We start from the raw sequence: 17,621 nt of genomic DNA, 5'->3' as shown, positions 1-17,621 counted from the left end.
CCCCCACCCCCAACCCCAACCCCACAGCCAACTCACCTGTGACAGGTGCCTCAATGTCCAGCATGGTCTTCTCTTGCCTCAGGATGGATGCGCCTTCGTTGATGATGCGCAGCGCCACAGCCTCCTCCACGCGGCCCTCCTTGGTGAGGTGGGCCTTGAGCAGGTCCACGCGGGGCTTCCCCTCGCAGTCAAACACCTCCTTCATGGTAAGCCGGTGGCTCAGGGGGAAGGGCACGGCTGTGGGGCACACGGTGCGGGGAGATGACAGACAGTGAGACGCACGCGTATGAGGAGAGGCATCCGGGAAAACGATGTACGCAGTAACAGCAGCCTGGCTGAGCAGACAAGCGGTAATACAGACACGATGGCCAAGGACACATTTGGGCTGAGAAAATATCTGAGCTCAAAGCTTACAGCGCTCAACTGCCAATAGAAAAATGCAAGGTGTTGCACCAAAACACATCGGCTCTCGGTCCAGAAACGAAAGTCAACAAAGATGCTGAACAGCCGACGCATGGCGCCGCCAACGCTAAGTATCTGCGCTCGTGTAAGAATATAACGTGTCGATCCAAGAAAAGACGTTGCCGAAGAACTGGTGACAAAACGTCTAAACGAACGTTGAGAGGCTGCGACGCAATTCATCTTCACGCTTCATACTGCAGCAGGAGTGTGGAGAGGATCTGAGACGCGAGAGTCGATGCGATCAACATGCCAGCATAAGCAACCGCTAAATAATAAATTCAGGACTTCGGGGGAAAGAGAGAAATCTGATTTCCCTGCTGGGATAATAAGCCTGGCTCTTGCATGTTATTAGAACTGGGGTGGAGAGAAAGGAGCGGTTGAGCAGAGGATGGTTACCACGTATATCTGAGGATGTACGCCTTGGCATCTCTGGTACTTGTCTCTGTTTTGTATCACTAAATCAAATTAGAAAAGCCCACCGGGAGTAATAATTGAACAGTCACCTCAGGACCAGCAGAGAAAACTCAAGTGGCAAAACAGCCTTTTGAAAAACGACCTCGTGAAGCTTCCAAAGCTCGTGATTTCCTTCGAACAGACTGCAAACTGTAACGTCAGGCAGCGTGAGCGGGCCTGGCGGCAACTGGGCTTGAGCAACCGAACAGGAACGACGGTGCCGATGCTGAGGTCTGGTTCCGTTCGCTCAGGTAAACCGGGATCAGGTAAACCATCGGAGGCAAGTGTGTCACTTTTAACCATAGAGAAGCTAATATTACTATCGTAGCACTGAGAGAGACCAGGGTGGTGAAGCAGGTCACCGCAGGTGGGCCTCACAGCTGCTGGGCACTGGGTTCGGATCTGGCCGTGGAGGAGCCTCTGTGGTGTTTCTACGTTCTCCCCGTCTTCACCTGGGTTTCTTCCCACAGCCCAGAGACATGTGACAGGTCAGCTGGTGACTTTAAACTGCCCTTAGTATGTGTACGTGTGAGTGATGCCCCACGATGGACTTCCGTCCTGTCTAGGGCGCACCCAGCCTCTCACCTGGTTATTCCAGGATAGGCTCTGTGATGCTGCACTGGGCAGGCAGTTAATGACAGTGGATGGATGGATGGATGGATGGATGGATGGATGGATGGATGGACGGACAAGTGGATGGATGGATGGATGGATGGATAAGAGTATGGATGGATGGATGGATGGATGGATGGACGGACAAGTGGATGGATGGATGGATGAACGGACAAATGGATGGATGGACGGACAAGTGGATGGATGGATGGATGGACAAGTGGATGGATGGATGGATGGACAAGTGGATGGATACAACTGCGAGCTCCACACAGCATTTGGCTGTAATCTGTATGATCCGTATGAGTCGTTACAGGACAGGGAAGAGTACATGTTTGTTCTTTCATATCGAAAACCACGGTCTGTCTGAAACACATTTATTAAATAAGTTGAAGCCCAATTAGTACCACCTCACTGACCCAGCATTCTCTGAGGAGCTCGGTAGCTGTGGGACATTTAGTGTGACTGAGTTAATTAGCTATTTAAGAACATTTGTTTTGAACAGGAAAGATGTTCCCTTAGTAGTGACACGTGGCACTCTGAACTGTACCAAGTAGGAAGGGTACACGCTTCGGTGCCGCCAAGAAATGCAATCTTGTCTTTTGAGTTACGGCTGCAGTCTAATTGTAAACGTAACTCTGGCAACTTCTTAAAGTCCGTGATGCGCAACGCAAGGTCCTGACAATATTCCGGAACAACGTACCCTGTGTGGCACTAACCTGAAAGAACGTGCGTCTGCAAGACCTGTGTTGCCTGGTGTGTTCACGAAGGGAGTGTTGCGGGGGGTGCGATAACGCAGTGAAAGTAACAGAAATAACCCTCCCAGTGTCCTCCTGACCCAGCAAGGGCAGCGAAGAGTCGGCACACGGATGTTAGAAACCTACAGGCAATGAAAGACGCCAACCAAGGAGGACTGGATCCAGCAGATGTCGTTTTGGATGCTACTTGCATCTGGCGCTTCGGTTTCACCGTGTTTGGAAGACCCCCCTGGTCTGCGGCAACAGATGCCAGAAGAGTGTGTGACAAGCCCGTCTCTCCGTCTGAACAAAGTGTGCCAATCGCGAGGGCTTCTTCTACAGTCTTGGTGGGTTGAGAGGTTAGTGATGATCTTGATGTTTCAAAAAGACATCTGGCCCTTCTGTGGATATGATCAGGATGCTTACTGCACAGGGTGTTGGGTCTGAATCCTGCCAAGGTCAGCAGTACTTCCAAGGACGCTAAAATATGCCGTATTAAGGAAACATAACGACAAACTGTCACAGACATGATCTATATGTCGAGTCTTAGCCAAGGGCAAACTTTCTTTCTGTAATATCCAGCATAAAGAATGTTTCAATACATCTCTCATCAAGGGGGTTACAGTAACACACCATAGCTGTTGCGTTTAAAGGAGATTTGCTGCAGGGTTCTGCGGTGAGTTTAGTCTCTAAGTAGATGGCAGCGGCTCTATGAAATCTGGGCTAGCTCATATAATGATAATGACAATTATTACAGTCATTATTTGGACGACATGGATCCCAGTGATATCACTCTAGCGCTTTTCAAAATACTGCATTGTCATTCCCCTGCTGTGTCACATGAACCACGATGCTTAGGGCAGGGAGAATGAAAAAATACTTGAACCTCAAGTACGTTCACACGTACTGCACGTACAAGGAGATCGCAAACATTCACTCAGATGACACTCTTCTCCAAAGCGGCTTATAATATGTAGTTAACTATCATTATTTACTCGTTTACACTATTTATACCGCTGGGTAATTTTACTGGAGGATTTCCGGGTAAGTACCTTGCTCAAGGGTACTGCAGGTGGAAGTGGGATTTGAACCTGTGACCTTTGGGTCCAAAGACAGCAGGTCTAGGTGCTACCAGTCCGCCCCCCCACTCAAGGTCATATGACCTCCCAACCTTCTATGCTTTGTGAAAAAAGCTGACGCTCTTAGCTTTTGTGACTTGCTAAAAAGAGTAAAATTTGTAAAGTTGAGACAATCCAAGAAGGACTTCTGAAACGACGTCAGTGTTTCAATTAGCTGACTATCTGCACCGGGCCGACAGTAAGTCCGGTAATAATAATTCAAGTGTAGTTAAGTATAATCAGCAGTGTTCCATTCATTTGGATAAGTTACCTTCATAAGTAGGAGGGTTAGAAAATAATGAGATGTTGGAATTTAATATGTGAAATAAATCATACAATATAAATAAATAAGTTAATTTAGCTAATAAGACACACACAATGTCTACAAATGCTTGTCCCAAGTAGGGCTGTGGTGAACCAGAGCCTAACCTGGCAACAGAGGGCGCAGGGGGACACACCCCAGATGGGACACCAGTTTGACGTTAGGGACCCCAAACAGGACTCGAACCCCAGACCTACCACAGAAGGGGAGCCAGTCAAACCCGCTGCACCACCACACCCCCCTAGCTAATAAGAGAATGAATTAAATGAATGAGCAACAGGAATATAACAAGGTAGGACTAAGGCTGGAATTTTTTACTAAAACAAAAATGTTGATGCATATAGTGAGGTGTGAAATAAATGTAGATTTTTTTTTATTATGCCATGTAGATTTCACTCCAAGGGCTACCAGTTACCAACAAGCGTATCCATGCAGCCTTACTCTTCAACCTTCACTCCAGATTTTAAAATGTCTGAATAAAAGTAACAAATCACCTCTGCCCATAATTTTCATTCTTAAAAAAGCACAAGTAGCAGCAAGGGGTCCAGATAAACACCGGAAGCTTCTGCAAGCAGCCAGGAGGTGAAGACCTCTGTCCCAATCCATCCATCCAGAGAGCATTCGCTGTCTTCCAGAATCCCAGCACCACCTGCTGTACCATGGTATGTGTTTTGGTACACAGTATGGAAGAATGAGGTACATCAGTGATGTGCAGTCGGGCGTGCGGCGGTTTTCCGGAATGTGTGGCGTACTCTCAGCCCGGGGAGAGAGTGCTGGCCCAGACACAGAGCCATAGTGGTTGGAGAAGCTGGTGTGTTCTTGCTGGCCACCGTTTACCCCGCTGGGCACTGTAAATGCCAAGGGTTGTGAAATCACAGACCCACACTCTAAGAAGGTTCTAGGAAAGTTTGTGCTGCGCCGCACGGTGGGCCGTCAAACAGAAAAAGCATTGGAGCGAATAGGAACGCGGCTTCTCCTTTGTCGCGCCCATTCTTAATATTAAAGGCTTCCTCTGAGGGGGGTGCGGTGGTGCAGCGGGTTTGGCCTGTGCCTGCTTTCTGGTGGATCTGGGGTTCGAGTCCCGCTTGGGGTGCCTTGCTATGGACTGGCGTCCCGTCCTGGGTGTGTCCCCTCCCCTTCCAGCCTTATGCCCCGCGTTGCCGAGCTAGGCTCCGGTTCACCGCGACCCCACTTGGGACAAGCGGTTTCAGACTGTGTGCGCGTGCTTCCTCTGAGAAATGACAAACACATGGAGGTAGTAGGAAGCCACACGATAATATGGATAGTGGGATGGCAACCCAGTGGCACAGCAAGTAGTGCTGCTGTCTCACAGTGCCTGAGTTGCGTGAGAGGACATTGTCTCGATCCCGACTTGGTCTGTGTGGAGTTCGTGTGTTCTCCCTGCGTCTGCCTGGGTTTCCTCCGGGTGCTCTGGTTTCCTCTCACAGTCCAAAGACATGCTGTTCAGGATCCCCCATAGTGTGTGTGTCTGTGTATGTGTTCCACTGATGTATGGATGAGTGACCCATTGTGAGTAGTGTATCCAGCAGTGTGAATCACCACGGTGAATAAGGTGTGTGGGCTGATAACACTACATAGAGTTTGTTGGAAGTCGCTTAGGAGAAAAGCGTCTGATAAATAAATAAATGTAATCTATTTAAAAGTCGCAAAATAGGTCAGCAAAGGTACAGATACCTCCACCGTAGGAGCACGGCGATCATGACGCAACAAAATGAAATGCAGCGCCGATCAATAAAGAGGAAGGCAATAACACACCCCGTTGTGTTGCAAACACAAGGCACTCGAATGTGTTGAGAGGAGCTCATGTGACACGAAAGCGGTGGTTATCGGCGCCCTGAGAAGAGCGCAACGAAAGAGTAAATCTCTATTAATTACCCTAATGGAAGTTGCACGCTCTTCCTGTCAGCATCTCGCCTCGGCCCCTAAGTGGGTATCAATTAAATTCTTTCATCTCGCTTAACTGCTAAACAAAAGCTGCTTTTGAAATTTAAATGCTACTTAGGGTTCCTGCACGCTGCCAATGAATGTGGCAAACAAGAGCATTTCTGAAAAATGGTCGAGTCGATAAACTGTTCGGGAATTCGAAGGACCGGCTGTAGATTCATCGAAGCGCCTTTAATAAGGTGCTCTGTTCGCTGAAAATTTCGTACTCTTTTTACGAGAATTGCCACATTTCATAAAAAATGTGGAGCGGCAGAGGCATCGTCGGTTACGTCTGACAACGACCGCTTCCCTCCGTAAATTCGCGGGGCCTTTCTCATTAATATATGGAGGATTCCAGGCGCGCTGAGCGATTCGGTCCTTGGAGATAACTCCGTGAACATGATGCGACGAGGCTCACCGACTCTCCTCTAATGTGCAGGCTCGTGGCGAATACATCAGTATTAATTTCGATGAGAAGAAACCCGGATTTCGACTCATTCTGCACCCGCCCATGGTTCCTACCTCAGGGCAGGGACTGCGGTAACGTCTTTTTTAACCTGCTGCAGACAGGAGCACGAAGTCCTTACTCAGCACTATCCCTTTAAATGATTTCTGGGGGGACGAGGGGGGCATACGGGGTGTCGCTGCCGCTTCTCTCGAGCACCATTCGCGATGCGGCGGAACGTCTCCCGCAGAGCAGGAACCGGGCGGGAAAGGCCCGCATCCCCTGTGCAGGTCCGGAGCAGAATGCCACCCACACAGAGCCGTATGCAAAGCCCAGGGAAGAGAATGCAGTGGGGGGAGGGGGGGGGTAAACGCTCGGGGAGACGGCGTCGCTGCTTCTCGCTTCTGCCGAGCGCCGGGTCTCGGCGAAGCCGTGGCGGATGTTGCCAGGGCAACGGCAGCCAGCTGTTGGAAGACTGCCAGGAGTGATGCAGTTCGGCGCTCCCTCTACATACAACCATACACATGCAGTTCAAAACACACACACACACACTCTCTCACACACACACTTACTGTAAACTCCTGGAGGATTTCTCACAGAACGAAGTTCGTATAAAATCAGTCCTCATTTCAATTTCCCATTGTTTTTTTTTTTATTTATGCTCCCAAATTCCCAGACACATTTTCCCTGTACTGTTAATACATGTCCAAATGCACGTCATAACATCAACATTTACGACCTTATAAACCCAACCTTCCCTTCCTCCAGCTCCGCACACCGGCACCATATCATTCCTCCCCTCAAGCGTCGCGTGCCTCTTCTGCTGCGCCTAGGAATGGAGCACCGCGCCGCACAGCGCTCCGCTGATCTCCCACCACAACACACTTCCCCTGCTGCAAAGACCAAATCCATCGCTCCAGCTTCCGCGGACTAATGAGAGCGCTCGCCTCGGTCGTCCCGCGCAACAACCACGTCTTCTGCCTTCGGCAGGGCCCGGCGATCGATCCGTCTCCTTTCCTCCACGCGCACTCAGATCGCCCGCAATCCATTTGGCAGGAGGGGCCTCCGTCTCCACGTTTCTTCTTCAAACAAGCCATCGATCAATCGCGCTTAATTTAGTTAAGTGCCCTTCACTAGGAGACCGTCAGAGAGTTTCCCACGTCGCAAAACGGAAGCGGTCAGGTTTTCCCTCAACCCGCAAACAATACAAGGAGCGGCATGGGTCAAAGGTCACGTCGGTTTCCCGCTCCCCTGGCGCCCAGGACCGAGGAAGGGCGCGTTCAACGTGACGGAGGCTTGAAAAACTCAAGCTCGCACCTGCCGTTGCTTCTCAGCAGACATGCGGCACCCAGGGAGAATTAAAGTGTCTCCAGCCTCCCAAAGCATATGGAGGGCTTGTCGCTCAGGGTACGAGCAGCAAGTAAAGGAAGAGAATGAGGACAGGGAGTCTGAAGGCTCGGCCAACCCTCAGACACACCCTCCCCAGCTGGAAAAGAAGGACATAATGTCGGTCTATTTAAGGAGTCTCGGAAACCACGCACCGTCTCCCAGAATGGATGTTTAACACCGGCTGAAAGCTGGCCAAGTAAGTTTAAGAGAGTGACGAAACCTCAATTCATATCCCTAGATAACAGCGATCTATATACAGTATCTACCCCACAGGAGATAATCACACCTTTCTCTGCCAGCCTTCATCCGTCAGCACATGTTCCCTTTCCTGCACTGCGAACACAGGTATGATATCGTACTTCACATGACTGGAGCTCTTCTCTGCAGAGAACATCTTGCTGCCAGGTTGCTTTCTGAGATGTAATCTTTCATACCACTATTCAGGGACAGCCAGATCTCCTGAAAACAGGGGCTGATGGGATGGGACACACGTCTGCCTTGAATGAACATTTTAAAGGAATCCAGGGTGGCACGGTGGAGCAGTGCGGTGCTTTGGCAGGCCAAAAATGTGTTCGGATGACTTACTGACTTCAAATCGTCCTTCGCGTGTAGGTGCAAGTGAATGAGTGTGTGTATGATTGCCCTATGATGGACTGGCGTCCCATTCAAAGTGCACCGTGCCCCACCAGCCCTGCCTCTGGGATGGACTCTGGACTATGGTGACCCTGCTTTGGACGAGTGATCATTAATAATGGATGAATGATCAGAAGAACCCCTCTTTGGTATGGCTGAGGAACATAGGAACATGGTACTGTTCAAGGACTACCACCGAGTACGGGGCATATTTACCCTGATACCTTTTCTTAAATGTTCTACAACATTAGCAGCTCAGGTTTGCAGCTGTTCATTCTATGTCTAGTAGTAGGGGACTAGTAATGTAGTGGTTACCCAAAGGTCACAGGTTCAAACCCACCTCCAGCTGTAGTACTCTTGAGCAAAGTACAGACTCAAAATTGTTCCAATAAAAATTACCCAGGTGTATGAATGGGTACATAATTGCAAGTGTCATAACACTGTAAGTCGCTTTGGAGAAAAGCTTTGTGTTCTAGTAATGGCATTTTGCGGGTGGACTTTCAAGCCCGTAAAGGTAAGCTGAAATGAATTCTCCTCCCGAGTCTCAGTCTGAAATAGAAAGCATCAGATTCACTTGTGATCGTGGCAAACCGCCTTCGACGTTATTCCTCATTCAGTTTCCCTCTCTATACAGCACAGTACATCACAGTCGTCAAGATATTAATGCCTCTAGCAAACGATATGGTAACATGTGAGCAGCTGATGACGTGATTAATTTTATACTTTCCGACACAGCGCCATGTCCATTCTGAGTGGAACACAACACCATGCTTAGGCTATGACAGTATGCAGAGGTTTCCTACTCGGTTTAGGGACTGCTGGGCACCGGGGCACATCAAGTTCTGTGCATCCAACCGTTACCAGTATGATTGCCCATATACATCTTCAGAAATTTTGCTTGCTTGTATTATAGCTATACCCCTTACGCAGCCACACACACACACACACACACACACACACACACACAATGACTGAAGCCACTTGTCCTGAGCGGGGTCACGGCGAGCCGGAGCCTAACCCAGCAGCAGAGGGCGTAAGGGACGCACCCAGGACGGGACGCCAGTCCGTCACAAGGCACCCCAAGCGGGACTCGAATCCCAGACCCGCCGGAGAATGGGACCTGGCCAAACCCGCCGCACCACCGCGCTCCCCAGCTATATACAAGAAAGTCAAATTTGACACCCTAAACCAGTTCAGTGAAGCAGGAGATACGACGTGTTTCAAACGTACGGAATAGCAAGGCAATGCAGTCATACACAGAGAGCGACAATGTATCGCACTGAGAGGGTTGCATTGCGTTGAACTTTGTGCAACTCCAACAAAAAAACCGTTATAACATTTTGAAGGAACCACTGGTGTTTTAGAAAATTCACGATACTGCTCAGGTACCCATCGCTCTCCTCTTCTCACCGAACACAGAGCGCAAACCCAGCTGAGCGAGACCAAAAGAGTCCGGAGACAAACAACAACTGGTTTTGTCCTCTTCTAGTGTTAGTGTAAAAGCCCTCAGGAGCATTCGCCCTCATCGGACACAGTCCGTTGAGAACTGCTGTCGCGGTCAAGCCATGCATGAATACTCAACACGCATGGGGTGGAGAGGAGAACCCCCCCCCGAAGCCTTGGCATACAGGCAGTATGGCAGTCTGCGTGCTCGGTGTAAGGAGGGGGGTGCGGGGACAGGCCTCAACTGCACCGGCCACACGTTTACGACAAGTGCGTTGGTCCCACGACCAAGTAGGAACCCAACCGCAAGTCCAGTAAGTTCTGAACCAAGAAGGAGATGTTTGCACGGTGCAGCACCTTTCATCTCAGGCTACCTGTTCTTCATCACGCATCTCAACCTCCCGTTCTCCGATGCCGGTGCGCGTGGGAGGGAAACACGGAAACAGGAACAGAAAGAACGAGTGCAGCCTTTGGGACGGAAGAACCTACACTTTCGCCCCTTTTCACGAGCGTGCGCAAGGTCAAGTGTGCATTGCGAAGTGCGTGAAGCTCCAAACCCTCCACCACCCAGGCCTTTTTTCTCCAGCTCACCAGCAGACCTCAGGGACACGGAATTATGTAAGATGCCTCTCTGCGCTGGCGAAACAGTAGTGCAAAACCGACACTTAAATAATTCAACCACGCTGCTAAATAAAGCCTCTGAGTACATAGGAAACATGTGGATATGGGCACGTAACTCAGCCCAGCACTCGGGGGGTCGTGCTGAAAACCCACCAACACACACACACCATCAGCGTTGTTCCCACGTTGATCAGGTGAGAACAGCACAAACCGGCTGCGTGAACGATGGCGTCGCGGGAACACAAACACACAAGGTGACACATAGGATGGTTTTCACCGCATCGCTACTCCTCCTTTTCAGCACGGGTCACCAAGACAGCTTGAACATCTCAGCACAGGCAGGAGAAAAGAAGGAGCTCTTCCGGTAACTCTGGAAAAACATGTTGCGGCAGCTCACAGCCTCAACGATTAAATAGCAAAACTGCAATTAATGTTGAAATTTTTCTGCTTTTGTTGCTGTGTAATGTTTCATATTTTGGAAATTCCATCTGCACTGGATGTTTTGGTGGCTTGGGAGGAAAATATTATATTTCATTGTCATTTAGATGCTTCATTCAGATGCTTCACCCAGTAAAGGGCAACATCTGTAATATTTATCTTCTTATGTGCTGGCATATACCCTCATCAATGCCCTGGGCACTGCACTAATAACAGTCTCATAAAGATGATGAATGGAAGGCTGCGTGCGCCAATCAAATGAAGAGCTTGCACATACTGTAGCACGAATCCACATTTCAGTATACAACATACTGCAACATGAACAGAGTAGGGGGTATTTTCTCCAAAGTGACGCGCAGTGATTGTTGCGTAATATGTATCTGGAACCTTTGTCCAAGGTGATGTTCGAGGCTAGACCAGCCGCACTAAACTCACCACCACCTTTCTCATATCTATGCAACAGAGCACTGTAACACATCCATTTGCTCTGACCACTTCATTACCAGCTACTGTACCTCTTTGGTCATCATGTACTGACACCCTTTATCATCCAACAACAGTATAAAAAGTTACAAATGCTCAGCAGAACACAGAAGACAACTGCAGGACAACAATGTTCTGCAACACAATCCCAGCTTTGTGCCTCCCAAGATATACATCAGCGATGGTGTATCTCGTACTTTTACATTTGAACTCGAGTGCACCTGTTTTGGGGGGTAGGGCGGCACAACGGGTTGGGGCAGGTCCCGCTCTCTGGGAGGTCTGAGGTTCGAGTCCTGCCTGAGGTGCCTTGCAATGGACTAGCGTCCCGTCCTGGGTGTGTCCCCTCTCCCCTCCAGCCTCGCGCCCTGAGTTGCCGGGTTAGGCTCCGGTTCGCCGTGACCCTGTTCGGGACAAGTGGTTTCAGACTGTGTGTGTGTGTGTGTGTGTGTGTGTGTGTGTGTGTGTGTACATCTGTTTCTATAAAGTAAAGGAGACGATATCGGTCAGTTCCAGTCACATGACATCACTGCAAAGTAACACTGAGGACGCAGAGCCATCAATAACATCCTCTTTGAAATTCAGAGCAGCTGAATCAAATTCGATAAAGTCTTAGCTGAATCTGAACTAACGGTTTCGATGAAGCCATGGAAGAATGGCGGGGAAACCACTTACATAATTATGTTACATAAAGCTCTACTCAATGGTTTGTAAGCAAGTCTCTTGTAGTCAATTAGCCGAAGAATGAGGTGAGGTATTTGTTACCCATCCTAACATGGAACACACAGTATGAAGGGGACAAGGAGACCTGAAGGAGACCTGAGAGTGTTAATGACTGATAACCGTACCTCTCCAAGAGTGATCCTGTGCGCAAATCTTTTCCCAAGGGGTTCTGCATCCCCGAGAGAGACTCTCCCACTAGAAAGTCTGGCCATGGGATATTTGCAGGGACTCATGGAACCCAACGGATTCCAGCACAGATGATGTCCTAGAATCACACTTAGGAAAGTAGGTCATGGGCGGCACTACAGAGGTGCCCAAGCGAAGTCTTTGCCCAAGTTGCAGCTGGGTCTTCTTTTCCTCTCTGCCACTGGCAAGGTCTATCGGACCCCTACAACTGCATCCTGACTCACGCCCCTGACCCATCCCCTCCCAGGACTGTTACATCAACACCTGTGCCCCACCAAATACATTAACTACTTCCATTTCAAAGACAGAGAAGAACGTCTGCTGAAGACCCAGTTCCCTTAATGGAGCAATAAATCCAGTGCATGGCCTGTCTCCTACAATGTCCTCAAGAACTTCTGCTGGTCCACTACTGCAAGATCCTCAAGATCACCACCGGCTGCTTTACACATGACTGGTCCTGAGCACAAGACTGACCCTAGGAACAGAGCCTAAATACTAACCCTAACCCATAAAGAGTGGGAATGACACTAGATCAAACAATGATGTGTCAACTAAAGACTTGTTGCACATGTACACACCTCCATAGCTTAGATGTTCACTGACTGGTGCTGTCCAGAATGCTCGGAGGATACTAAGCACAAAGGACTCTTCTAAGGCACACTTGATAATGAACACGCTGAGCTCCTCCTACAGTGTTTTGCTCGCTACACATTGACCTTCAGAGTCTGTCGCTGACACAGGAAAACACAACAGCATGGACCTTGGACTCAACGGAAGGACCTCTAAACTGTGGACCTCATACTGACCCAAACACTCACCTGCAGACTGTAGGCTATGTTTTGCACTAATGTCAATATTTTTAGTCTTTCCTCAGCTTTTGGTCACAGCTTTTGTGCCTGTTCCAAGGGCTACCGGGGGCAGCGGTTAAGGAAATAGAGTTGTAACCTGAAGGTTACCTCTACCCATTCCAGCAGGGTCTAACTGTGCAGTACCCTTGAGTAAGAAACTTAATTGCTCCAGTAAAATATCAAATTGTATAAATTAATGGAAATTAATAGAAATTTGGACAAAAGCATCAGCTGAGTAAGATCATAACAATGAAGTAAGTGTGATTTCTTTGAATTTATCTCCATGAGGGTGAGAAAGGCAGAAGGAGCAGCGTGGAATGGGGTAGAGATGGGGGAGAGAGGGAGAGACAGTGACGTGTGTGTGTGTGTGTGTGTGTGTGTGTGTGTGTGTGTGTGTGTGTGTGTGTGTGTGTGTGTGTGTGCCCCACACAACTGCCTCTGACCCAGATCAGCCACGTCTTGGAGACTCTTCTGAAGGGTGTTTAAAGGGCCGTTTGAAGTTCGGGCAATTAATGTGCGCTCCGCTCGCCCAAGCGCATCTGAGCTCGAGCGGGCAGGAACAATCGAGTGCTGCTGACAGCACAGCTTCATTAAAACGGCCTCTTCTTCCCTAAAACGCAGCAGGCCACATCTCGGGAAATGGAGCGCCGAGCACAGCGCCTGGAGAATCCGAACAGCACAGCCTGCCCGGCGTGACACACGCGTAGCAAGAGGTACATTAAGGTACAACTTGGGTCCCGCTTAACCTTACAGCCAGTGTGAAATGCAGTCAAAATGTTTCACTGATGAGGGTCATTACCCAAACATCTCCTCAGTGTTGTTGCCAAGGAGCTCCTCCGAGATCTGGATGTATCTTCAGCGTCACGGGCGTATGTTAATGACTGTGCCGGTAGCGGTGTAAACAAGAGGCAAAAAAAGCGCAAATTCATCCTCGTTATTTACAAACATGCCCTTCAAAAGACAACATCCTCACCCTAGTACGTTAGAGTGCAAAGCTAGTACAAGAGCCAACATGGACCAGCCCTTCCTCATCTAATGAGGGTCCCCAGACACCATCACTGTGAAGATATATCCCCTACGGTTGCCATGGTGCCCCTCGGTGTTCTGCATAGAAACAGGAGTCCCTTCAGAGTTCACCCAACGATGCGTTAGATCATGCGGAATGCTGGGATGACTGGGCTGAGACTCGAGGTGCTGAGAGCCTGGGGGAGGGAAATGATAATCGATACAACATTTCTTCCTATGAGGTCAAACTCTGGAAACAGCAAAGTCACTTTCTGTTTTTTTCAATAACCAGGAATATTTCCAGAGGCAGTACTTTGAGTAGTAGGTGGTGCAGCAGTAAAGGACATGGACCTTCACCCTGAAGGTTGTGGTTTAAATGTGACTCGCAGCACTGCCGCAGCACCCCCCGAGCGCATCGTTCGGCCTGGATGGCTCGAGCGAAAAAACCCGGCTGTACAGACGTGGATGAAAAACCCGTAAATTGCTTTGCACAAAAGCATGAGCTAAGTGAGCGCGTGCAAACATGACATCATGTTGAAGAGGACGTTTGGGAGGGAGACCGTGCTCTGAAGGCAACGATCTATTTCTGAACGAGTCCGCATGACAGGGTCTATTCCATTACATGACAAAAGGCCCAGTGTTTTTCCATTTTCCACTCTCAGATACGTTCAAGTTCACATCGTGCAGCACGGAGGATTTTGTTGTTGTTGTTGTCGATGTTAAACTTAACCTCTGCGCTCCCTCTATACACTTCGTCTGGATATATATGTCACAAATATGTTGTGTCTTGGGAAAACCATCACATGTGCTGTACTCCAAAGATACAATTCTAGTCAACCTGCAATCTCCAGTACACAAAGTATACGACATACATAAACAGAGGGACAGGATACACACATTACCTTGTTTATTACGGAAAACAAACACGTAACAATGTATCGCACCTCTCTCATATCCACTTATCCACTACATTGTTAGTGTCCCTGCATAACACACACACTTACATTCCTTACATGACAAAAAAGCGTGCTGTCTGTGCTCTGCCACATTCTTACATCATTTGCACATCTCCAACAAGTCGCCCTTGTGCTCCTCTTTTGCTTACATCACCCCCCCGCGCCCCCCAGCCTCACCTTATTTACATTTCCCTCTATTCGGAACTCATTCCCCAGTATTTCCTCTTCATTGTCACACACCGCTGAACTACAGCTGACCTCTCACCTACAATGTGTCATCATTCCACTCTTAGTCTTACCTCCATGACAGTCCAACTACAATTAATTGAAATGTCTGTTATACCACTTTAATGGTCTTGTTAGATTTTTATGTGTTTGCGGTTAGTTTTGATATTATATTTCTGCTGAGACGCCTCTGCCGAAAGCAGCTTACAGCTCTTTACCCATTTAAACAGCTGGTTATTTACCTTTCTCAAAGTTACAAGAGCAGCACCGTCTTCAGGTGACAACGCAGTATTTCTAACCACTGTGCCATCTGCTGGCCGCTATGGTATGACTGGATTTAGACTGACCTTCATTCACAGAGCCGACACTTTTCTCCGAAACAATTTAAGATTAAGGAGAGAGAGTAGAAAGCATCGCCGATTCGAGTCCGACTCACAGCGACCACCGCGGTCACGGTTTCCAAGGCCAGGGAGGAACGGAAGTGATTTGCCGGTGCCTTCTTCCATGCACGGCTGGTGGGGGAAAACACGGGGAAAAACACCCAAACATCCACTGAGGGGCTCAAGATCTGCGAGGTGCCAGCTTTACCTGCTGTGCCACCAAGTCCCAAAAGCTGTAAAAGTACCGTATAATATGCCATTTGCATTTTGTTTCGAGAAGAACCTCCACATCGACATCCTGGCTTCCTGCCGCATCCTGACTTACTTTGCGAAACCTGTCAAATATTGAGCAGATACTTCACTTCTGCGATGCCCTCCAAGGTAAAAGGAGCACAGTTAGGGGAGCACCACGATTCGCTGTCATTCAAGTCCCAAAGCTCATTCAGCCCAGACGATTTCCTCAGCAAGACACTGAACGCGAGCTTGAAAAAAAATCAAGCTGCACCAAGAGCTGACATTGGGACTCGCAGCAATAAAGTGCCAGCAAAGCAACAAAACAAAATGAATCACAAATGACTGTGGCTATAAGAACGAAAATGACGAAGGTACACACCAACGCAACGGCTCACTATAACAACCAACGCAAAGACACCCAGTGTTCCGTTGGGCATCAACTTGTTGCCCTGAGTTCCGCAACGACGGACTGAAAAACGAATTTGTACATGTCAGTCCATCTCGCTACCTTTAAGCACTCGGCTTCAAGAAGTTTCACGGATCTGGCCACCTGCCACCAGGAGAGCAGAGGGGCCAAAGCGAACACAGCACAGGAACATGGCTGAGCGCACCTCAGACATTTCATTTACACACATTTTTCACGCCCACACTGAGGACATATGACTCAGTCCTACTGCTGGAGACAACAACAAGGAGCCACATAGCTCGCACTGTAAACCATGGTGGAGACGTCCATCTTTAACCACCATTTACTGTGTTATTGTAGCCCCGTGCGCAGATGCCATGGCCCAGTGGTCCAGGCGTAGACATGATGGAAGAGCATCTGTGTGTGTGTGTGCGTGTGCGTGTGTGTGCGCAACCCCGCATCGCGATGCAGCGTCTCCCAGGGTCACCCCGGCCAAAGGCACGCACGTCCCCGACGCACGTCCACGCGGCGCACCTGGAGCTGTCCAGCATCCGCACTGGCCTGGACTGGGATGAAAATCCCGCATCTCCTCACCCGCTACCAGTGGGGGTCGGGGGTGGCACCCCGACGACCTCCTCGCGCCCACGCGTCCCCACGGTACCTTTCGCTCTCCCTTTGGATGTCATCGTCACGCGGCCGGGCGTCTCGTCTCCTCCGAGCCGGTCAGCGACCGCTCACACTCGTCGCCCTGTCGTCGCGTGCGCTCCGCGAGGCGCTACGACTGGCGCGCGCTCCGCGTCACCCCGCTCGAGCAATCCTGCTGCATCACCGGCTCGCGCGGAACCCGCAAAGGCACCCGAGCAACTCAGCACGTCCGCTCCCCCCCCCCCCCAACTCGTCCTCCCATCTCCTCCCAAACACCCACCCCCACGTACAAAAAAGAAAAAAAAAAAATTAAAAAGCAGCGCAATCCATCAGCATCCAGCGGCTCTACCGCACAATCAGCCCACAGAAATCCATCTCGTTAATTGAACAAAAAAAAAAAAGTGCGTGGAGACCGGAGCGCTGCGCGCGGCTTTGCTTTGTGACGCTTTGCGAGCGTCGAGCAACTGCTCATTGTCTCGCGCTGGATTACAGTGGAGGAAGCCGAGGACGGACGTGAAGGAGAGCAGAGCACCTACATTTGACCACCCGCTCGGTGGCGTTCAACACCATGTCCGCGTTGGACATCTTCATGGGCAGACGCCGCGTGCTCCTGCAGCGGAAGTGACTCCTTACTGTCGCTGGCTGTGCGCTCGTGCGAGGCGACGCTGGTGCAGGAGCATCACTCGGTGCGCGTCCCTCGCGCCGCGTCCCTCCCGCGTGCCTCCCGCGTCCCCGCACGCGCCCCCGCCGCTCGCGACCAGGGGACAGTCGCGCGTGCGTGCGTGCGTGCGTGCGTGCGCGCGCGCGCGTGTGTGTGTATGTGTGTGTATGTATGTGTGTGTGTGTGCGTGAGCTTTGTGGCACCGCACGCGCACCGCACGCCGCACGCAGAAGGTGGACGCGAGGATGATGCTGC

General features: G+C 50.0%; 1 protein-coding gene across 2 annotated transcripts in view; it reads right to left on the bottom strand.

Moving 5' to 3' along the window:
• LOC108934415 (serine/threonine-protein phosphatase 2B catalytic subunit alpha isoform-like) overlaps positions 1-17,621 on the bottom strand; it is a 42,145-nt gene extending 24,524 nt beyond the window's left edge. Inside the window, exons 1-2 of one of the 2 annotated variants that reach the window (XM_029251286.1) lie at positions 17,242-17,621; positions 37-237 (exon numbers count right to left, since the gene is read on the bottom strand). In XM_029251286.1, the coding sequence (XP_029107119.1) occupies positions 37-237; positions 17,242-17,296 (256 nt within the window). In that variant the 5' untranslated portion in view covers positions 17,297-17,621. Of the gene's footprint in view, positions 1-36; positions 238-16,721; positions 16,927-17,241 lie in introns of those variants that run through there. The other variant, XM_029251287.1, reaches the window with a different exon arrangement.

This window comes from Scleropages formosus, chromosome 4 (genome assembly GCF_900964775.1).
Source record: "Scleropages formosus chromosome 4, fSclFor1.1, whole genome shotgun sequence".
Lineage (NCBI taxonomy): Eukaryota > Metazoa > Chordata > Actinopteri > Osteoglossiformes > Osteoglossidae > Scleropages > Scleropages formosus.
The sequence above is the reverse complement of the archived record's forward strand: the minus strand, read 5'-3'. Positions and strand labels throughout refer to the sequence as shown.